This window comes from Lepisma saccharinum, chromosome 3 (assembly GCF_977018435.1).
Source record: "Lepisma saccharinum chromosome 3, izLepSacc3.1, whole genome shotgun sequence".
NCBI classification, from domain to species: Eukaryota; Metazoa; Arthropoda; class Insecta; order Zygentoma; family Lepismatidae; genus Lepisma; species Lepisma saccharinum.
This window is the reverse complement of record NC_139231.1, coordinates 105,088,545-105,113,192: the sequence shown is the minus strand read 5'-3', so window position 1 is coordinate 105,113,192 and position 24,648 is coordinate 105,088,545. Positions and strand designations below refer to the sequence as shown.

Below are 24,648 nucleotides of genomic sequence, written 5' to 3'. Positions count from 1 at the left end.
GTCCTGGTCGAGCCTGCATTTTTCGCTGAAAATTTCTACATTACAGTCTGCGTGTTCGAAACGATGCAGCAAACACATCATGCTTACATTTGTTCGTTCGTGGATTTCCCCTATCTCACGTGTCCCTTGCAATTGTTGATATTGCATGATATACGAAACACTCCGTGTTGATGTGGTTAGCACAGCTCGCTACGGCGCCAGGTATCTCGGGTTTAAATCCTGGTCTAGACATTGGTGTCATTTGTTATTTCATCATATCATCCTCATCTTCGCGATTAGCCAAAGGTGGCAGAAAAGCGAATTAAAATAAACCATATCAATCAATCAATTATGGAGATATTTTAGAATGAGTAATCTTGAATTTCAGTCTGCCCATTATTTGTTTTGGTCAGTTTGTAAATACTGTGAATGCTTCTTACAACATCGCAAGTATCATTAATGTTTTGGATTTTGCTCAGGCAAGACTCCCAAGTTGTTGTTTTTAAGTCGTCTCTCTTAACGAGGAACGCTAGTGGCAACCCTGCCACGCGCCCCTGCTAGTTATGTCAGAGCAAGCGTTTGCTGTGTTGGGTTGCATACGTACAGGATAGACTTTAAGCGCTTATAGCGCAGAAACTAAGTGCTTTCGAGGTAAACTTTATAGGGAAAAGTTACTTGTTTTTATGATATCTACCAGCTCCCAAGCGTTGTTGAAAGAGTTTGCGACACCCTGTATATGTGTATGTATGTATATTATATATATAGATATGTATATGTGCAGGTAACAATATGTTATAAACACATTCTTACTTTCCAAAGAAGCGCATGTGGGATGGCTAAACGACCGAAAGTTCTGAATCCGGATCTGAAAATTCCGGATCCAAAAAATTTTAGGATCCGAATTTCGGATCCGCCGGGGTCCGGATAAGGCCATCCCTAGCTATGACCATGTACAGGTGACAACTCCAGCTGGAAATTGACATAAAGCAACTTTTAGACACATCTTCAAATTAATAAATGTGTTCAATTGTATTTTATCTTTCAAATTGTGCATTTACACTAACATGGGCTGATGAGTGTAGAAGCACAAAGATCACTTCCTATGTGGATAGATCTAGGTTCGGATCTCATTTATTTCAGAAACGTTTTCATAAGGTAAATGACAATGGACGAAATGTTAATACCTTCATTGCAAAATTGTGTTCATATCTTGAGAGCAAATTTCTTGCCAACTACTTGAATGATAGCAGTCAGTAAGATGTTATGTGAAAAGTACAGAATTAAGGTGGGGTGTTGCAAATATATTCAATTTAGAATAATATTTGTGATTGTATTCATTCTTACACTTAATACTCTGCCGAATTTGGCATAATTTAGGTGTGGAATGGCTGATCAAAATTCATGGAGATGAATACTTTTATAAAAATAGCATTAATGAGAAAACTTTTAAGAATAAACACTTATATGTCATAAGTTGTATAAACTTGTGTAACTTAAGCAGAAAATAGCTCATGCCTTAATTCTGCTATGCATAAGAAATGAGTTAATTCATGATGGATGCGGCAAACGTGGTTTAAGATTGTGCAACGTGGAAATACGAAATTTCACGTAAGTAAATGAGTTAATATTTTAACTTCTCAAGAATGCTGCCTCACACAAAAATGAAACAAGCTGGGGCAGAGAGATTATATTAATGTCTCCATTGAATTACTTTACAGTCTCGTAAAACAATTTTATAGCTTATAATTATCGTTTCATACTGATTAAATGGAAGGGCACGGGTGTAAAACATGGTAAGTGACATTTTGGTAATTTTCGAGTTACAAAGTAAAATGTGCCATCCTTCAATTTTCGAGTGAAATTGCCATGTCATATAATTTGCATTGGACTCAGTGAAGCCTTCTGAAATTGGTAAACACAACACGAGAACAATTTATCTACAGTATAGCTTCTAACAACCTTTTTCTTAATGAACTCAGAAATGAGCAAAATGTCACTTACCATTTTTTACACCCAAGCTCCTCAAATGTAAATTGTTTTCAGTCACATAAAATGAATAAGAAAAAAATGAGAGGATAAGATTTGAACCTGTGATCTCTTGTTTATAACAAAAATCTGATTTTCCAGTGCCTTGCCAGTTGCTCTATAATACAGAACACAGCTACTTAAAATGCACGGATAATTGTAAAAACAAACTCCTACCGATGTTCTGAAGGCATTTTCATCACAGACTGGAAAATAGGCTTTCTTGAAGACTGCACTGCACAGCATATAAATTAACATCTGGCCAAACATATGTAAAATTTGCCTCCGAGCTCACACACACCAGCAAGTTTCTCTGTATGGAACACTACTTGGTTCAGAATTTCAGTCTTTACAAAATTTCTCTGCTCTAGATTTGAGTAGCCAGTATTTCTTTGAATGTTAGTGACAATGGTTCTATACTAGCACGAAATGTCAACAAGACTTTGCCCATTGTACAGTACTTTTACTACCTCCTCGTTGTCTTCAGGTGAACAAATTTCCTTTTGCCAGCAGTTGGGATTGAACCTATGGCAGACCTGTGAGTTTAGTACAAATCTACTGCATGATGCTCCTTTAGTGGAGTAGTTGGTTAGTGCACTGGATTTGTAGCAAAAATCACAGGTCCATCAGAGGCTCGATTCCCATCACTGACAAAAAGAAATTTGCTCACCTGAAGACCGCAGAAGGGGTATGCTCCTAAATAAGTAAATAAGTTTGAAAAAAGCAGTAGATAATTTGTAGTAAAATCGTTAGGTCCATCGCAGGTTTGATCTGCACCACTGGCAAATGGAAATTTGCATTCCTGAAGATGAGAAAACAGGCTCAATTACAAATACTCGTCTAATTTAGGCTTTTTGCTAGCCCATTATAATAGGTAAAGGTAAAGTTCCCAGTGCATATAACACCATGCAATGAAGTCACATTTACGGGATGTGAGGGTAAGGCACCACACATTCTTGATTCGGGCAATTTTGGAGGTGACGTGATCGGCACCACTCTCCGGCCACCTTTACCCCCCAGAGACCCACTGATTTGAGGCTGGGTGAGCCCCGGAGCCGCTTTATGCAGGGACAAGGCCAGAAAATTTTGGACGTTAGGTCACCCACCCCAGGAATTGAACCTGGGTCTCCTGTGTGCCAGTCAGATGCCATACCGAATAGAACACCATGGATAGCTTTATAATGCAAATTTGTTTTCTAACTTTGTTGAACATATGAAATATCTACACCTTCCACTGTAGAATTTTCCATCTGGTAAACCAGTGATTCTCAAAACAACATTACTTTTTTCTGATCTTTAACTGACAGAACCTCATTATGCATGTAAGCCAAGGTTCTCAGTTGCATGATTTTCAAATGTGAGATGATTCACAAAGAAATCATAGAAGGAAAACTGTTAGCCATACAAAGTTGGGGGTTGATATTGTCCCTCCCCCCAAAAAAACAATCGTGCTACATGTGAAGTTCTGTTGATGGTTGTTCAATGGTTCATCCCTTGGGAGAAAAAAAAAATGCATTATCCAGTACCCCACCTCCCCCAAAAGCATTATTAGTGCAACAGTAGGTAAATATTGCTGGATTGTTGGTACTCTGCATGTGTACATGCGCAATTGACTAAAGCCAATAACCTTCATGGCAATAGTTGAGGTGACATCATTACTTCTTTTTTCCTAGTGCGTCATACATTCCCATTACCTTCAATGATAAATATAATGTGACAATTTGCAACTATACTCAGCACAATTGTAAGAGTATTTTCTTTCTATTCACCCTGGTTTGTTGTGGAGCCACATGGGCTTCTGAAAAGGGTTTTCTTGAGCAAATTGTCCTTTTCCCCTTTCTTCTGATTGCACTTATTGAGATGGAACATCAAATTTTAACTTTGTGTGAAAGTCCTACCCATTCCATTCAAAGTAAAACTAACTTTAACTCTCTCCAACAAGTATTTCTTGAATTTATGATTTTAAAAACAGCTTTTGACGAACATCCAATTCTCATATTGCGTTGTAATTCAAGCATATCATACTTCCGTATGTATATAAATGATCCAAAAAGACAGACAACTGAAATATCATCTGAAGTTTTGGAGAAATGACCCATGGTAATTGCTATCACATGGTACTGTACCATACATCCTGAGCCTACCACACACTGTATTGGGAATCTGTGGAGCAATACTGGGCATAACAGTAGTGGAGAGAGAGTGGAGCAAAGCAGTACATGCTGCTGCAAATGGCTGCTAGCTGCAATCACGTTGCCTCCTCCATGCAGGGGAATCGACCCCTCTGGTGTCACTATTTGCACAGAGGATTGTTTCTTTTGTTTTGCTGCTCCACAGATTCAAAGGACAGCATGCAAATGTTAATTACTAGTTAAATAGGCTAAATTTTCAGGCTGCATAAGGTCGATTTTATGTGAAATTTTTATAGAGGTCACATTCGAGGTGGAAATTTTTAAACTGCCTGCCACAGGGTAAAGTTTGAAACAAGTTTGGGTTGCAGTATGAATGAATTCTGGATTTAAACATTTTTCAGAGCAATCAACTCAAGAGATATGAAATGTACATAGTCATTTTTTGTCAATAGATTATTATGGAAGAATATGTTTTTATATATATAAAACAAAAGTTTTTATCTTCATAATATATTGTCAATTAGGTGGTGAACCATTGCTTATACAGCAACCAATGATTTACATTCTTCATTTTCAGTCTTTCTTACCACAGCATCTGCATTTATTTTGTATGACAGATGACCACAATTCTCCATGAGAAAACAATCATAAAATTTGCTTATCTACAACATTTTAGAATACTGTCAAATTTAATGATTGCATCAATCAGTCATATCACAATACATGAAAACTGAGGGGCAGTTCTCGCTTGTTACCTTGTTGTGTGTATGTTTCTCACAAGAAACACATTCACATTACATGTTACAAATACAAACCGAACAAAAATGTGCATTCATAATCACTCTTGCATAAAGATGCACCTGTAAACATGAACAAGAAAAAACTCAAAATATTTACATGACAAAAACAAAATATTACATAATTTTTCTCAATTACTATGAGATTCAAAAACCTTCATATCCATTCGTTCAGTTGTGAAAATTATATCAAAATCATGAATTCCTTTCAATCTTGTTCACAAGTTAAAATTTCCAATTTCCTTATGTCATATATGTATGTAATTTTGAAGAAATTTATGGTTATCAGGTGACTATAATTATAATACTACTGTCCACAAAGCTGAGAAGTTTGGTCAAAATGTGTCTCTCGTCTGCAATAGAATGACAGAAAAAAAAACTTCCTACATAAATTACTCTTGCACCTTACACGTTGAAGTAATACAATGAAGGGGTATAACATCCATTTTATATTCAGTATATTTTTTGGCACTTAGTTACTACACAAGATGAGCGCAATTCATGATAGTTTACAGAGAAGAATGTTCCATTCCAATGACGAAATGAGATTTTTAAAAAAAGAGGACTTATCAATGCAATTTAAGTAATATTGATGGTAATGTTAATTGTGAACTAAAATAAGTTCATAAGCATCCTTTATAGATCTACAGCAAACCCCACACATTCTTCTTTATTGGCACTTATTTCATTTACTACAATTTTTTCATGTACATTTTCAGAAAGTCAGCTATAAAAAGAAACATTTCAATTTTTTGAAAGTCTTATCTTTTTATTTAATAAAAGCAGCAACCTCATTATGTAAATAAATCATTTGGTTAGCTACACTTATAAAGGGTATTTTTGGTAACAACCTTACATATTAAATTACATACATTGAAAACTATGTAACCTTTTAAAAAATGACAGATATCAAGATTACCACATTGATTTATGAGTTAGTTTTAGTGTGATTAGAAGCATTAGAACTAAAGTCAACTGAATAAACCAGCTATGTATCATTATTTCATGTTGTTAGCTGCAAACATAAAAATACAGTAATATTTTGATTTGCAAATTTGCTCCTGTTTTCTCATAAAGTCGCATCTTTTCTTGCAAGTTGCAGATACATGGTGCATCACGTGTGCTATAAACAAATAACAGCCATTTAGCTTTGAAGTACCATTACCATGTTAATGTTATAATGTGAACTCTACATATGTACAATACAAAGCTTACAAATTAAGCCATAAGCTGAAGTGCATACACACATGGAAAGGAAAAAAAGAATATACAGAGCTTATTTAGCATCATAAATCTATAGCACAAAATGTCTGACATAGATTTCATCCTAAATATAGAACAAAAAAAATATTTACAAACATAAGAATACATTATCTTTCTTAGCATCTACCAAGATTGCAAACAACTAATTTTTCTTCTGCTTTCTTAGTTACAGGGAATTATTCAGAGTTACCATCTTACAATAATCTAATCTTACTAAAAAATATATTTTCTGGTGAATACAATAATTTGTTACATGCAGAAACCACATTAACTCACTGTTTCTCTTCTGTAACAAAGTTACGTAAGTATCACAATGTAATGATTTTTCAAAAAAATCATTTTGCTACATATGAAAATATTTTACAAAAGGGCTCCTTTCCAGTTTGAACTGCAATTCTCCTCAGAAAACTAAATCTATAGCCAAACTAGCAGCACACATTTCACTTAAATTCTGCAGGAAATTATTCTCAAACTAAAATGACTCACTTCCTGAAAACACCCTCTTTAGAGTACAACAAAATATAGTGATACACATACAATGAAAACAAAAAGGCACAGCCATGAAATTCTACATATTACACAATATCATATTACCAAAATAAGTAAATTATTGCATCCCTTTTATGTCATGGTTATCAAATAAAATTTCTGATCAGATAGGATATAACCTAAAATTTTGCGATCACTTCTAATGCCCTATAAAGGAACTTGCAAACAGTTTAATTACATAAATGGAATGTAACATTATCAAATAAAATTACACTACATCACGAAAACTCATTCAAAATATATATAATTCTCGTGTACATTTACTTATACCACGTAACAGAACATCCTTCAACTTTCAATAAAGCACTGCTATAAAAAAAAACAACACATTTAGCACATTTGAAAATGACAAAGTTCAATTCTGTGATCAATCAGAAGCATCATTGAACTGCGATCGTCCACTAGAATGGGGATACATGGGATGCCACCAATCGAGAATACGGAGGTTGATAATGGGATCCAGTATGACAATCGTGGACCCTTGATGTAAATGACTCTGTGGTTTTCCCAGGAGATGGGCTGGGCTAAACACCAAGTGCAAACGGTGATATCTCATTCCCTGAGAAACGTTCAAAGTTACAGAAGACAAAGTCAAACCAAGCACCATAGGCACAGAGATGAAATTAAGACAAGTTACCTGCAAGAGAAACATGGGAGGATCAATGTAAATTTTCAGCATTTTAGGGCTGAGCTGCTACAACTATGAACTAATACTAATGTCACTGATGATACTCTTACAGATTCCCACCGATATTCATACCGACACTTGAAAATTAACAATTCAAAGTACTTCAGAATAATTTTCAATTTTCATATGTAAGCTTCCCACTGGAACTAGATACTATTGCAATCTACCAGAGTTCTGCTTTGAAATATTATTAATTTCATATGAGATAATTATTTGTTAAAACACACATAAACAGCACGATACAAAACACTTTAGAAGTTTGTCCAAGCTTTCGACTCCATCTCGGGCTGGTCAAGAGACTGTAAAGAAGGCACAGTTGAGATTCGATGTTGCAGTCCAAGTGTTGATAAGATTCTGGTTGTTACAATTGATGGCTGAGGAAGATGGGTTATTATGTCTGTGTAATACAATTATAAATAAAGATTCTCACATAAATTCTTCTTGAGATTATTTGCATTCTTAATCATATGGACTCCTTCCTTAACGTCCCATTCCATATTTCTTTTAGTATGTGCCAAGAAAATGCAATCCTGTGGTAATTGGGTTCCTATTTGGCCAACCCGGAAGAACTTTCTGTAATGTTATGTATCCTACGTGGTCCGAGAACTTTGGTGTCTACAGTATTAAATGTAAATACCACAGAAAATATATATGCCAATGCAAAATATCTATCAAGGGCATTTTCTCAGACCACATACGTAGGAAAGAAAGTTTTTCCGGGTTGGCCAAATACATCACAGAAACCAACCACCAATTACCACAGGAATGTTTTTTTCTTCTTGGCACATGCTAAAGAAAAAAATAGAATGGGATGTTAGGGAAGGAGTACACGTGATTAAAAATACAAATACTCCCAACGAGAATTTATGTGAGAATCTTTATTTATCATGGTGTTAACACAGTCAGACTGAAAAATCCATCCTCCTCAGCCATCAATCATACTTACCAACAATGCAAGGACTGGCAGACACAGGAAGTAGCATCATCGGAACCTAGACTGTCTCTCGACTAGCCTTGATGACAACTCCAAGATGGAGTCGAAAGCTATGACAAACTTTTCAAATGTATTGTATCATGCTGTTTATGTGTTTTGTGTGGTTTTTAACAAGAATGTTGCTGGCATTGTGAAGTAAGAAGCTTTTTTTAATGAGATAATTATTTATTCACAAAATCCATCTTTCTCCATAATAATATTGCAAAAATAATGATAATCACATACTTTACAAATTTTCAGATTATTCAAACTCAGAGTGTGTCACATGACATTTTTGCAAAACATGTTCAGAATGTGCGAGAATTAGGGGTGCAGCAGGAAACACCCAATTTTTATGAAAATTATGACTTTCAAAAATGTCTACACAGCGAGATCTCCATTTCTTGACTATTTATATTTACCTGCAACACCCTGCATCCGTCCTCCTGATTTGCCCACACATCTTCCAACATCTCCAGAAGGTCTGGTTGCTGGGAGCAGGATGATCCCCTGCCGCAGCAAAGATCACACTTTTTCATTTTGAAATAAAACAGCCACTGCCCATTCTTACATTTCTGAAAAACAGCAAAACTTTAGTGATCCTCTATGAATTAAATTTATTCTATATCAACAACTCATTTGAAATACACCTTAACATGTGTCTTCTCTCACCAAATAAGATCTAGTAGGGGAATTACATATTCTACAAATAAATTTACATTTTTCTCTTTTCAATTCCAACAATTCAACTGTGAAATGTACTTATACTGACTTGCCTCCACATCTGTTTAAAGCCATGACTTTTGTAATTGCAATAACATAAAAAAATAATGATTGTTGCCAGTAAGTGGTTAGAAGTTGATAAAATATGCAAAACTCTTTTATGCATATGTAGAAAAAATGAAAGTGTTTAGAGGATTAGGTGTTCCTAGGGACATGTAGAATTCATTAATGATGGAAACATGAAATGGAGATTTCACACTGTAGGGTGAAACCCTGATGTTACATTTTCCCCTAGTATACATTCAATCTCATAGGACCAACACAACAAAATGTTATAAAATTTTCCTCAATTTTACACTTTGCTGCATTTAAAAATTTTTCACCTAGGTTCCACTCTATATTGTTTACTTTATGTGTTTCTGAAAAATAGAGGTACATATTCGAAAATTTGTTTTAGTGAAATGATACGAAATCAAGTGTAATTTGCAAATTATACCCTTAAACATGAAATTTAGAATTTATTTACTGCCAAATCACATTCACGGTGGGAAATATCCTGGGCGTTATGCAAAATCCCAGATCATTGATTTCTCCCATTGGAAAATCTGGGATCGAAAAATTCACTTCTGTACACAAGAATAAACTTAACACCTATAAAACCAAATTTTCATTTTACATACTACTTCTGATCTCAAAATGCTGTTTTTGCACAGAAATCTTGGTATTTAATTCATCATAAATGTGTGATTTAATAATATTATAGCAAGGAAATGAATTCAGTACCGAGCCTTACAATTAAGGCTTTACAATAAAATCGTGCTTGTGAATCTAATGTTAAAATTTCCAGTTGGCTAACTGTTCTTTTCCACTAATCTTGCATCTAATAAAGAACAAAACTGCACTGTGTTCCTTGATGAATAAGTAATGTTAACCAGGTTCTAAGTAGAACAAAGGTTCTTTATGTTTGACAGAAAATTTATTAGCATAGTAATGGTTTGTTTATCAATGGGAAACCAAATATCTGAATTATTTCCAGATTTTTTCTTAATTACATTGAATATGTAGATGATGTGCTAATAATTGCTAAAAATGAGAACATCATCATTCCAAACGTCAGTTCACAGGTACAAAATTAGCTGGGAAAACTACATCCATGACAATTCAAAATATTCTCGAATAACAATGGACAATGTGTTACTGATTTTTCCTAACTAACTAAACTAAAACTAACTCTCTAGCCTTCTTAAACCTGAAGGTTCATGGCTGCAGCAACACAGGCCTTCCATCTGTCCCTATCTTGAGCAAGATCTATATACTCTTTTCCATCCCTACCGATTTTCTTTAGGTCCATCTCAACGTTGTCCCTCCATCTTAGTCTTGGCCTTCCTACAGGTCTTTTACCATCTGGTTTCCCAACAAGAATCCTGTAAACTCCTTTTTCCTCTCCCATTCGTGCCACATGGCCTGCCCACCTAAGTCTTCTTGATTTAATTATTCTAATAATATCTGGACATGAGTACAAATTATGTAGTTCTAAATTATGTAACCTTCTCCACTCATCTGTCTCCTCATCCCTTTTAGGTCCAAATATTTTTCTAAGGATCTTATTTTCAAATACTCTCAATTTATGTTCCTCTTTTAATGTAAGGGACCAAGTTTCACATCCATATAATACTACAGGCAAAATTACTGTTTTGTACATTTTAACTTTAGTTTCTTAGATATTAAACGAGAAGACAAAAGTTTATGAAGAGAGAAGTAACATGCATTTCCTGAATTAAGCCTACTTTTTATTTCCTCTTTAATATAATTTTCATTTGTTAATATTACTCCTAAGTATTTGAATTTGGAAACTGGTTCAAACGAGTTGTTATCAATAATTAGATTTTGATTATTACCTAACCCTTGCTTTCGGCCTGTAAGCATATATTTAGTTTTCTCTTTGTTAACTTCCAAACCTATCTCTTTAGCAGTTTTAAAAAATATTTTAGCATTATTCTTAATTGTATTACTGATTTTTCCTAAAAGGACAAATATTATAATCAAATAATTATGAAAGAAGAAAAACTTTTTAACATATTGTATTTATGCATGCATAATGCAAATCCTGGTTTTTGATGGGGAAAAGCAAACAATTATATCTCGTATATAATGTGCGGTACAATTTAGGTTCAAAAAATGGCTTTCTTAGTTGTAGGTTGTAAAGCTGTTGCTATGCTCATCAAGAATGAGACATCATACCAACTCAATGAATTACCTGTTGTTATGTGGGCAAAGAGGAGAATATTGTCTAGTGTACTTGTGTATACAATGAGTCACCAACCCACACCACCTCTCCGGCTCTCCCTCCAGTGTGTTTAGTATCCAAAGTTTTCACTTCAAATACTGCTGCTACACATCCCGTGTGACGTGAGATGCATGTTCGAATTCTACAAGAACAGTGATGCTTTTCTCATTGCCTCAAAATGCTCCGATACAAAGTGAAAAATCATGGGAAATGGCCATTTCACTTTTATAGTGTTTTTTAAAAATTATTATTACTAAAGAAATCCAACCTAGTAACTTGTATTTGTGCCTGTTGATATATATATGTGTTATATGCAGTGACATAGTGAAAACATACATGGTTCCATTTTGCCTGTCAGAATTATTCCATGCATAATACACACCACAGTTGTGGGGGCAAACATTTTGCAAAAAAGTGTGCATTATACAGGAGTAAATACAGTATGTAGAAAAGGAAAATGGATTTAACTAATAGATTGAACCAAAGTAAGAATCGGGTTACAAAAAAACTAAAAGAAACAAGAAAAGTGGGCAAAGATGAGAAACCTGTTGCAAATAAATTTGTCTTTAGTCCATTCCACAAGAGTCTTTCACATAAAATTTCAAAACTTGTAGAGAATTTAATCTCAAAGTTGTTTTCAAATCATCAAAGAATTTGGAGGGTGCATTTTAATTAATATGAAATGAGAAAACCACTGCCAGATGTGGAAACCAAAGGAATATTATAATATATTATGTTTATGTTTAAGAGATTACGTAGGGCACAAAGAAAAATGGGAATAAGATTACATGTACAGAGCATTCCTTGACATTCGCTACGAGACTTGGCGGCAACTAGCCCGGCGTTAGCGATTGTCTTCCCCGGTGAACGGGGTCACTACATGCATGTTTTTTTCGCTCTCTTTCCCTTTCTGTTGATGTTGCAGACTGATGCCAGTATAATACTCCCTCGGAGGTTGTGTTGTGTCGTGTCCGTGTGTTGAAGATTGTGGCTTAATATGGCACCACAAAAGTTTACATTACAACAAAGGATTTATCTTGTCCAGTGTTACTTCGGAAAGAGGAATTGTGGAGAAGTGCGACAATGTTTTGCAACGAAATTTCCTGGTGTTCCCGTTCCACATAGGACCACTATATTAAACCTCGTAAAAAAGTTTAGAGTAACAGGGTCAGTTCTGAATAAAAGTGGAAAGAAAAACCCACGTGTACTTACTGAGGAAAAACTCAATGAGATAGGACGAAGGTTAGAAGTCTCCTTGGAAATCTATCCGCCGCCTCTCACAAGAAACGGGTGTTTCAAAAACTCTCTAGGTCCCCCGATTTGTCAGCCTGCGATTTTTATTTATGGGGAAATCTAAAAAATAAAGTATACAAAGACAATCCGCACACCATCAGTGAGTTAAAAGAGAGTACTGTACGAGAAATTGGGAGAATTACAGTAGACGAACTTGCATGTGTAAATGCCAATTTCCTTGGGAGATGCCAGGAATGTGTTGCAGCAGAGGGACATCATTTTCAACACCTTCCGTAGTCAAGGTTAGTACACAATATGAAAACTAATTTTAGTAGCAGACTCTTACTGTCGCAGACCCCGTTCGCCGGGAAGAACAAGCGCTGACACCGGGCCGCTTGCCGTTGAGTCTCGTAGCGAATATCAGAGAATGCTCTGTACATGAACATGATTTAGACAATATGAATTTAGACCCAAGAACATGTCTGACGGCTCACATCATAAAAAAAATATATATATATATATATATAAAGAAAAAAAAGGTAGTTTCAAAAGAGTTAACAGGATACATAAGATTTAAATGTGTGGTAGGTTTCCTTCACTGCAGAATGACAACAGAGGAGAAATGAAATAACAAGAATGACAGTACAGACAAATACAGAATTATCTTTTTCACAGATGAGATAACTCATTACCTTTGAAATTTAATCCTCAAAAGAGGTCAGGTCAACGAACATTGTAGAAAAGAAGACGACTTTGAATTACCTGGTGACACTTGGGCTTCATAATTAAAATTTGATAAGATATTCAGTTTAACTGCCTGTTTCACAGTTGAGTTGTTATGAGGTTCCAACAACGTAACATTATTGACAAAATTCATTGCATAACTGTTTCTTTTCATATATTAAATCTATCCCAGTGTTATAACTGTAACATTGATCAAAATAAAAATAAATGTCTGATGAAGGGAGCATGTGTTCTTTCAAAACATTATGTCAAAAAACGTGTTTAAATGCATTTAACAACCATAAAATACAAGAGGAATAACCCATTTTTTCTTTTTGGTAGACTCCTTTTAGTCTCAAGAAATTATAAATTCCATTCATTTTGGAGTTCTGTCACTTAAAAGTTCCACAGCGTGTACAAAATGCTAGTAATAACTATGGATCGCATACTTTTATCCTTTTAACGTTAAGCATGGCATGCTTTTTGAAAATGTAAATTTTGGGGAAAGAATTTTACCAATATTGCTTATATTTCCTATTCTGACAATACTGATTGAGTACTGATTAATATGTCTTAACCTTGGTTAAATATAATAACGGTTCCATGTTACTTGCAGAAAAAAGGATTCTTACTAGCTACTAATTTCAGCATTCTCTTTCAATTGGCTATTTATTTGGTCCTAGGATACATATGAGTGTGAAAATTATAAATAACAGGTGGGTGTATTCATTTACAGGCTAATTCATGAGAAATGCATTAGTTTCTTGTTCCAACAGTTCATTGTTGTCTGTGCTTGCCATAGTTCTGTGGAGAGAGTTGGATTATTGTAGAACACCTTCTAAGAAGCTATGCATTTGTGCAATATAGTATACTCATTCCTTTTTTTATTGTTTTACCATGGAAAAGTTAAGGCTGAGGAACCTTTTCTACCACTCAACCATGTTTACAAATACAGTGCAATTTTTAGAGTATATATAATAGAGCAAGTAATATGTTTTTTCAAGATCGAAAGTCTACCCTACAGAGCTAGTTTAAAATTGAGACTTCATTGATTTCTACACGATTAGGGTCAGGGTGGCTACAAACAAGCAGAAATGAAATTCCCAGGTTTTCCAGGACAAAATTTACATTTTTTCCTGACAATTACAAATTAAATTAAATCAATGTTTTTGCAAATGGAAATAATAAACTCATACAGATCCAGGTATGGATATGTTAAGTAACAATAATATCTTCTATGAAATTGACTTAATTTCTCTACTCTCTATGATTTGAATTCAAACTGCAAAATAGCGAATTTCACAATTCACATGCTAGGGAAGTATTATGGAATTTTATCATACGCAGTAAGTTTAAAATATTATTTTTTAAGTTATGACCAAATGAGATTAGAGTGAAGAGTTATTGATTAAGAAATACATTTTGTAATTTATCAGTCTCCTTATACATTCTTGGTATTATATGTTGATATTTCCACTGAGGTTTGGAACCCTCTGCTACTTCTCTCCTCTCTGCAAAAAAGGTAAAAAGGTAAAGAGCTCCCATGTGCTTAGCACCACGCCACGAAGGCGTATAGGGGGTAACGCCCCACACTTTCTTGATTCGGTCATGAGTGGGGTTGATGTGATCAGTAGGGGCATGCATATTTCGTTTTTGACGAAAAAATGAAATTTGAAAAAACACATTGTAGTGTTAATTTTTAATGTTTTTGAAAGGTGTGAGATGCATTTTGTGACCATGTTTTGTCACGAAATAATGCGAAATGAACTGCAAAAAGCGAAATTAACTCTTAAACACAAAATTTAGGGTTTATTCACCGACGCGACACCTTCTGAGGTCTGAATTATCCTGAGAGTTATGCAATTCCCGGAAAATTGATTAATTCCGCTGTTAATATTGGAGAAACAAAAATTTACTCCTTTACAGAAATAAACTTAATACTCGGATAACTACATAAATGGGCTATTAGAAGTGAAACGTTAATTCTGTGGAATAAGTGTAGTTTTTAAATCAAATTTAGGATTATATTCACAATTTTAAAACCAAAATGTCATTTTATATAGCATTTTTTATGTGATTATTCACCGCTATAACACCGATATTTTATTTTATTTACCGCTTTTGAACCTGAAATTGACTCAGTTTTTATACCGAAATTTTGCTTTTTTATTTACCAAAAACATGTGCCTCTAGTGATCAGCATCATGCCCCTGACCACCTTTACCCCCCAGGGTTTCCCCCAGGTACCCATGTCATTTGACGCTGTAAAGCAAACAACTTAACTCTTGCATATAAGTGAAACAATTGAATTGTACAAAAGAAAATGTCATATTTCCTTACATTATCAATGGGATTTCTGCTTCAGTACAGTATATCCAAGTCAAGTACTGTGAAATTGACAACACGCAGTTATATATTGTTGACGAAAGGGTATGTAGGTATTAGAAATTTAACGTAAGCAATATATAGAATTGCATTGTATAGGTACCTAATTTAGCTAAACAAACATTAAAACAGGAACACTCTGTTAATAACAGCTTCTGAAAGTTCATATATATACAAGGAGCATCCTGAAAAAGTTCCAATTGTGCCTGTACGCAGCACTAGTGGTCGGAGAGCGACACACACATGCGGGCAAGAAGTGGCATGTAGCTGCAATCTGGGAAAGTCACAATGAAGCAGTTTTAGGACAGTTCTAGGTTAAAGATTGCAGCTCTCATACAGTCTCCCACCGACTGCGATGTAGCCTACGTATAGTAATCAGATTTTTGCACACTTGGAATTTTGCACAGAGCCACCAGTAATAGTATGGTCAGATGATGGTGCAGACAATTCACGGAAGGCCAATCGAATGTGCACAACCCCATACAGCCGAGTACACACGGGCCCTTTGCATCACTTCAGGTGAGAGATCTTGGACCACTCCCTGTACAGCCCTGGCCTTGCATGTACCGACTTCCATCTCTTTGTTCAACTGAAAAGGTTTCTGGGAGGACAAGGATTTGACAGCTACACTGCGGTAGAGATAGTTCCAGTCTTTGCTGTCAGACACATATGCCATGGGCATACAAAATTTAGTGCCATGCTACTACAAATGCCAGAACAATGGTGGTGATTATGCCGAAAATTAGGTTAGGACTCACTGTTACTAATGCAATAGCTCTCGTGTGACGGTAGATACGCTCTCGATCTCCTGTTAGAACCCTGCCACTTTGCTCTGTGATGCAAATTGTTTTGATAGAAGTTAAAAAATCATGGGAAATACATTAACACACCCCTATACGCCTTCATGGCATGGTGCTAAGTACAGGGGAGAACTCTTGTTTACGAATGCGAATTTTGTTGGATGTTGCAGTCCAAAAACTTCCAACAAAAATCAATTCCATAAGAATGCCATGCATGCAATTGCCTGTCGCATGTTGTAGTGAGGTACTTTGTTGGGTGGCAAATTTCGACAAAAATCGTATGTATCAATGGAGGCTATTTGTTTCCATGTTCCTTCAGTTTGTCCAACAAAATGCCTTACTAGGACGTTCGACAACTATCGGACGGCATCTGCTCCCATCCCCTTCATCTGTTGACAGTTCTGCCCCCTTACTACTCCCATAGGGACAAGAAAAAATGATAATTCAATGCATTTTCCACGTAATATTTAGAGGCTTAATACATTTTTTTGCCCCTCCGGAAATTTCTCTCTCTCTCTCCTCCTGCCATCACTGGTTTCTGGTGCTGTGTTTGTGTTGTGCATAAAAGGGGTCTAAAAGTTGAGGCCAAAACATAGCAACAAGATTTCCTGTTCCCGTGCAGAGTTCCATAACGATATCTAAAAAAAAAAAGTCAATCAAGACAAAATTCCCTGACTTTTCCCGGTTTTCCAGGTCTGTCGCCAGCCTGAGTGTGTATTTTATGCAAATATATAAGCAAAGAAAATAATTTTGACATAAGCAGTGGTTGAAATTCCACACATTGTTCCAACATTATCAAATGTTGGAACCACTGAAGTATTTTAATATTGCTTCTAAGGAAAATTTAGGCTATCATCTCCCCCCCCTCCTCTTAATGATCTACAGTGCCTTTTTTGGTCGAACCACCCGCAGAACGGCAAAGTAAGATAGCATCTGCCGGTAAACAGGATGCAATAAGCACGTAACTGGAGCTGCTAGCTATGTAATGAAAGAACGCCGTACAATTACACTTACAGTTGAATTAAAATGAGCATGTACCTTGTTACACGAGGTGTTGGAAATGATATCCTCCTGCATCCACACATTTACAGGATATTTATAAGAAATTTACACTTACAGGATATTTATAAGAAATTTACACTAACATGTATCAGTTCCTATTCCAAAATTGCTTCAATTATCCTCCTGATATTTTGTTTCAATTCTTCTAATGTATGGCTTCAGGTTTAAAAGCTCGGTAGCTCGCCACACAGACGTCAAGAAAATGTATGTTCCTTGTGCACGGTGCCGGATGGATTTTTGATCATACTTCTGTTTCTCCTCATTAAGCACATGCCATTTTACCATTTGCTTCTTATTAAGAAAAGACCCTGATTACCTAAGGTTTTTCACAAGTATCCGAACACTGTCTCTGTGTGAAACAGGAACATCTGAGAATTCTGCTGCATAACGTATTTTAACTTCCCTACAATAATTCGTAATGACGTAAGAGTCATGCATAAACATGTGTTGTTTCAAATTGAGACTGCAGAAAAGCACCAGTAATATGTAAATTAAAATAAAACAATCTAACACACTTGTTAACACCTTAACACTTCACAAACACGTGCAAACTGGACACCAGCTATCTGGATAATGAAGCAAGTCAGTGTACAGCTGTGGGTCTAAATGCAGGCAGATGCAATCTTACTTCCCGCTGACTAGCTGCTGTTTCCGCAGTGCCGAAAAAGACACTGTATAAAGGTTTTTGTTTTTTTCCCAAATAACGTCCAACATTTTGCTCATAATTTAGAATTCATTTGTGAATTGATGCTTCCACTTTCCTTACTCCCTGGTTACAACAGCCTTGTAATATTCTTAATCTTTTAAAACTGCTTGTTGACAACTTGCTGTTTTATACGTCTCCAATAATTGCCATAGACTTTATCTCCAGGATCAATGTTCTGACGCACTTCATCTGTTGACTGTGAAATGATTTTCTTTTTCACTGGGGCATGCTTTCATAACGGTGGAGAATGATACAGAGGTCGAGAGTAGGCAATGAACTGCTTGTATGTCATTGGAAAAGGGCAGTGCTAACAGATAACTGTGTATCATTTATGTTTTGATAACTTTGTAATATTTTAGTTTTCACTTTGTACTTGGGAAGGCACAATTCATAAGAAAAATAATACATCATGTCATGGTAGGAGATTAAGGCTGTGTGTCCTGATGGGTTGGTTAATGTTGACACACACTTGATTTTGGGCCATGTTTTTTTTCAAAAAATTTCCTTGAACCTTGTTCTACAGAGTGCCCCACTCCACTCTTATTACCTTACAACTACACCACCGATAAAAGTTCCTCCGATCATTAACCGAGGTACAGAATGCTCCCTAAGTTATCTATTAACATTATGCCATCTTCTGGGACAATATGTTCCAGTTCAGCATGTAATGGTTAAAGACAATGGACATGAACTTTGAACAATCACAAATCACAGAATTGTGGATGCAAATTATTAACTTCATTTTTAGAAATAAGTGGACTGCTGAAAAAACTTACTAATGTGCTATTAAAGGCTGGTTAATTGGGCCCAGATGGTAAAAGTATACTATGCGTTAGGCAGTTACTGTTAAAAAATGAAAATTATGTCTTGCTGTCACATATTTAGATTTACGACAGACCTTTCCATGATTTTTATAGTCACATGTCAATATCACTGACTTTTCCATGTCATTGGGAATCCTGAAACACCAATTTCTGTTTAATGTTATCATGATGTTACGCATGAAGCTTATTCCACCAGTCTCCTGAGAACTCTGTTTACTTATTTTAGGTTATTTAATGACATTTCTGTGAGGTAATCAGAAGGATGAGGATGAATGATATGAAAAGGTAAACAACATGCTGATCAAAAATTAACCCTAGTTCATATGAGGTGAGACATCAAGTTTAACATTTACTTGATCAAGGCAACTCTACACATGTCTTAGAAGCCAGAATTTAGGACAAAATAATTTCTAAAGTGTACAAATGTATTACCTGATGCCACATGAGAATGCATTGCCTTTTTGTCAGGCAATGTGGGTCTCCTTCAAAGGTAGTGATTGCTTTCAATTTGTTTATAAATGGAGAGTACATATAATATAAAGCTCGAATCACACATGCTCGCAGTCCATAAAGACGAACCATGCACTCTGGCTGAAGACGTTCTGGTATATTAGGAACACTTTTATAATACCTGTACAGAGAAAAAGAAAGCTATAATTTCAAGTTATTTTCTTTTTAGTGCAAAAACATTGGAAAATTATTCTACTTAGTTTTATTACAAAAATAAGTATCTAAATTTATTAATCACTCCATAGGCATAACTTGCTATTGATCTTCGGGGGAGGGGAAGGGGATATTTACACAATGATCAGTCAATTACTCTTCCCCAACTAACAATAAATTGACCATGATCATAAGAATAAATGCCGACAACTCTTTTTGATGTTTAAAACGAAGGAATTGAAGAGGTGGACTGGACATCCACTCCCTCTTCCTTTGAGAGAAGTAAGTTAGTCTGCCACCAGCCTCAAGACACCAATGCATCCTTTCTGTCACTAGCCTCAAGACACCAATGCATCCTTTAACACAGATAAATTCGTAAATAAGAGAAGTAAAACTTACCCAATGTATTGATTCTTAATCAGGCAACAGACTTCAGTAAAGTGATCTTCCAGCATGACTTTGCACTCAATATATACTTTTGGTAAATGTTTTCTATCGAAAATGAATGCAAACAAAATGATTCCCTCACATTCCCTGATGCTGAAACATAACTATTCGAATTCCAGACTGTTCTACTGTGGAGTTAACTGTCCCCTGACCAGCTCCAAATTTGCAAAAGAAAATGGAGATTAGCCTGAGAAACTGATATCCAAAGAACTATACCTGACCCATATGCACTTCTTCACATGGCCAATGACCTTTTCTTGTTTGCAGGGGCCTCTAAAAAGAGAGATTAGTTCATTAGTTCACAAAGACTGAAGAAAATGGGCAGGATTTGCCAACCGAAAATCGCTGTTCCTGAGTAGACACAGGTGACAGTTTGGCTCCTGTGACCAATCTAGAAGAATGACTAATGTGGTCTCATGCGTTGTCTTGTGGTCCTACAACTGGGAAATTGTTTCAAGGTGAAATAGGTGTACTGAAGGTAGACAAAGCTTTAAGTGAGAAGTCATTTCCCATATTTCTAATTCTTTGAATTTGTCTTTCAAAGTAACAACAAGTTTGGCTTGTAATCATTGCTCTGGCCCCTTCCAGGAAGAATTTGCAAGTTATGCCTGTGCATTACACTTCTATTAAAAAAAAAATGTGAAAGAATTGAACCTGAACATTATTCTTAATATCAATGATTTCGTGCAATATGGTATAAGTTAATTCGAACAAAGAGGATAAATTGAAAAAGTAGGAAGAAACATGTATGCCTTTTTCAGAGTTTGAACCTGAAATCCTAGTTTCATAAAACATTTTACTAACCACTCGACCACAGAGACCAGCCAAGGTGATCTTGCAGAACTGTGTATTCAAAGACAAGAAATGTGGCAAAGAGTACAATTACGAATAAATGAGGAGACAGGATTTCTAGGCAAATGCAGGTTTGCATTGAAATGGCATATTTTAATGAAATGTTTTTTTTATGTTTTGGCAAAAAAGTAAATCAATGGAAATACATTGTATCTCTTGCCAATGTGTGTTATATTTTGCACATAAAGTGCACATCTTGCAACAAAAGTCCAGGCCTGCTCAACTTAATTAATCCCCTATGAACCAAACTTCCATGTTGATGGTAACAAAGTCACTGAATCACCCTCATTTCAGAGGGGCAGAATATTATGCCTTGCTGCATGACATGGTTGGCACCCTGCCACATTGGGATCATCCTTTTGTCGATGACTGCTGTTACTTGTGTAATTTTTCTTCAAGTTCCATGATAACCAAGAAAAGTATTCTCCAAGGTCACATAGTGGATAGACTGAAAGTGAGGAGGACACAAAAAAGTGGTCAACCAGATGGAGGGGGTGGTCATGCTTCATACAATATATTGAAGTAGGACTTCAGTAGAAACTTTGAAAACTTCTTAGAATTTATATTGTAGTTTGGTGAGGTAAACATGGCCAGTGTATTGTGTAGGTAGGGTTTCGTATTTCCATGTTGCTGTTGCTATTTCAATAATAACGAAGGCAGTGATCTTTTGAAATAAATCGGCCAACAATAAAAACAGCAATGTGAAAGATGACACATTACCTAAACAATCCTTCATTTTAGTTGAATCTCCCTTTTTCTCAAAGCTCAGTGACTTAAGAGTAACTTTCCTGGGAGCTAGTTCTCAGGTGGAACAGTACCTGCTTTGACGAATGTGCACTGCTAACATCCATGTGGCAACAGACAAGGCAAGATCTGTAAACAGTTGTGCCATAACACATATCCTGCCATCAAAGAGCTCATCACTTGCTCGAGGGAGAAAACCCCAACGTCCAACATGTAGGTTAATGTCTGTGCTTTCATCTTTATTGGCACAGCAAATCAACCATCTATTTTTTCACATACCCTCAGCTGCTCACCCACGTGTGTAACGAAATTCATTCAATTTGTCCCGTTATAACTATGCTAATTCTAAATTATTCACATTACACCTCACGGCATAAGCTCCATTCATCTTCCACATGTTATGCTACACATCATGGTGGAGGTGCAGGGTAATACAAAAGTGGATTTTTATACTCTCATTTTCTACATGGCAGTATTTCCTCATCAATAGACTTAAATATGCATTTACATGCAATATATGTGATGAAAGTTAATTTATGTATAAATAACATCTACTTAAAAATAAGTTCTCTGAAAGAATGTGTTCTTTGTTGTTGCATTTCTAGAGATAAAAACCATTTCATCTAGTGTATCCCAGGCCAATCAATCTCTTAAGCACTGGGACTGTAAACTCATTGGGAATATCTAAGAGTACTACAGTTTTTGTTATGTATTTTCTCCATACATTTAAAAAAAGAAATGAGTAAAATGGGAGGGTATGGGGGAGTGGCCATCACCTACCAAAACTTTGGAGTGTATACTGCACAGTGCCATAAAGCCACATATTGACATGAGGATATGTATATAAATGTTCTTGATCATATGCAAAGAAGTGTGGTCAGTAGCATGTTTGGACTACTTTTTTTATCATCCAAGTACCCACTAATGAAAGGCTGGGTGTACCTGAGTTGCTTATGCAGCAAGATACAAAAGTGTATGCATGAGAACACCCATCCCAGGAAACAAACCTGAATCTCTTGGATGGCCGTTAGATGTCCTACAAACAGGCCCACCATGGCAATAAAGATTCCATCAAAATGATAATTCATGCATTCAGGACATAAAATACAAAATCTCGAATCTGTCACCTTGGTGGCTAGGTGATGAGTGGTCGACTTACATACTACTTAGGCATGGATGTGAGTGTTGCTTAATTGATTTCAGAATCACAACTTTGTCCTAATTGTAACCAACAGTGTGAGAAAAGCAGCATAAAATAAGAAAAATACACATGCATAATATCACATACCTTTTGTACAGTCCAAACCAGAACTTTGCAGAATTCACAACTTGAAAAGAACATTTACAGATACCAGCAAAAGTTTTAACATCCTGTGGTCGAATGTAATCAGATAACAGAAACCAGATGTCCAACGGATATTCCAATCCCTCACCATCTGCTACTTGCTTACATTCTGAAATCTTTTTCTTTCTTCTGTGCTTTCTAAACACCAAAGCTGCAGAGGATAAATAAAATATCAAGGTTGTTTTACATGAAATTAATATTAACACAAGTCAAACATATTGAATAATGGGGGAAAAAAAAAAACTTGACTGTACTTTCATATAAATAGGTAAAATGAGTTCTGGTGGATTTGCTCTGGAGCATATAATTCCTTTCAATTGATAATAAATCTGAGAGCATGCAATGTTTTATATTGTTATTGATTTGGTGTTTTAAGTCCACTTTGTGCACATTAAGGCTAATCGGGACTGGACCTACAGTTTAAAGTGGGATCCGAACCACTTGTGCCTCCCTCGGGTATCGAACCCGGGGCTTTATATTGTTATTAAAAGGAAAAGGGAGAATGGATTAAATTACATACTCCTGTGCACAAGTGTTTTCACCACAGGTTCTAACGAAATATGGAATATATGGATATTAATGAACATTTGATTTATAAAATTATATGTGAGAAAGAATACAATAGAGGACTGCAGTAAGCTACACTGACTTATATTAGGGACATGGCCTACCCAATGCCACAGTGGTAACACTGTCTTGTGATCTAGGTGTTTCGGGTTCAATACCCAGTGGAGGCACGTAGTGGTTCAGATTCCACCTTCCACCTTCCCATTATTGATTTTGATGATTTGGTTTATTTTTACTTCGCTTTTCTGGCACTATTGGCTAATAGTGACGATGAGCATGAATGATGATGGGACCCACAAGCACTGCCCATAAAAAAATAAAGCCCAGACTATGATTCAAACAAGGGGCCTCTGGCACAATTAGCCTATCTGTGCATCAATGATTTATTTATTTTATTTTGCTTTTCTGCCACATTTGGCTAATAGTGAATCACAAAGAACACCCATGCTCAAGCTGGGTTTCAAACCCGGGACCCCTAGCATTGTAGTGTGCTGTGCTAACAACCCCACTCCATCTGTGCAGAAAGTAGTCTTTAAAACCAACTTTGATATTAAGATAATAATAGATAAATAGGTACTCTATCAGCAAAGGCTGTGTAACAGTAGAGTCCCGATAATTCAAGGTGGATGGGATGGAAACTACCTCGAATTACAAAAAACTCAAAAAACCTAGGGAGATTCTGAAGAGGTGAATAATTAAACACTATTGAACAGTCTGGAACAACATACAACATGTCGATAGGTGTTGCCTCTAGCTGTTGTTCTATGTAGAACATTAATAATATTTATAACCCGTGTTGTCCACGAGGGCCGGTGCCTCACTCCCACCAGAGGTGCAAGATCATCCAACCAGTGATATGTAGTTGGAACGACGGACCCCAG

The 24,648-nt window shown here is 35.9% G+C and overlaps 1 protein-coding gene across 1 annotated transcript in view; it reads right to left on the bottom strand.

Moving 5' to 3' along the window:
• Window positions 1-4,643: 4,643 nt before the first annotated feature.
• The window catches only part of fsd (transmembrane protein fates-shifted), a 32,699-nt gene continuing 12,694 nt past the window's right edge, over window positions 4,644-24,648 (bottom strand). Inside the window, exons 4-7 of the mRNA XM_083119090.1 lie at window positions 23,144-23,351; window positions 19,582-19,780; window positions 8,829-8,981; window positions 4,644-7,382 (exon numbers count right to left, since the gene is read on the bottom strand). Coding sequence (XP_082975216.1) covers window positions 7,113-7,382; window positions 8,829-8,981; window positions 19,582-19,780; window positions 23,144-23,351 — 830 coding nt within the window. The 3' untranslated portion in view covers window positions 4,644-7,112. The remainder of the gene's footprint in view (window positions 7,383-8,828; window positions 8,982-19,581; window positions 19,781-23,143; window positions 23,352-24,648) is intronic.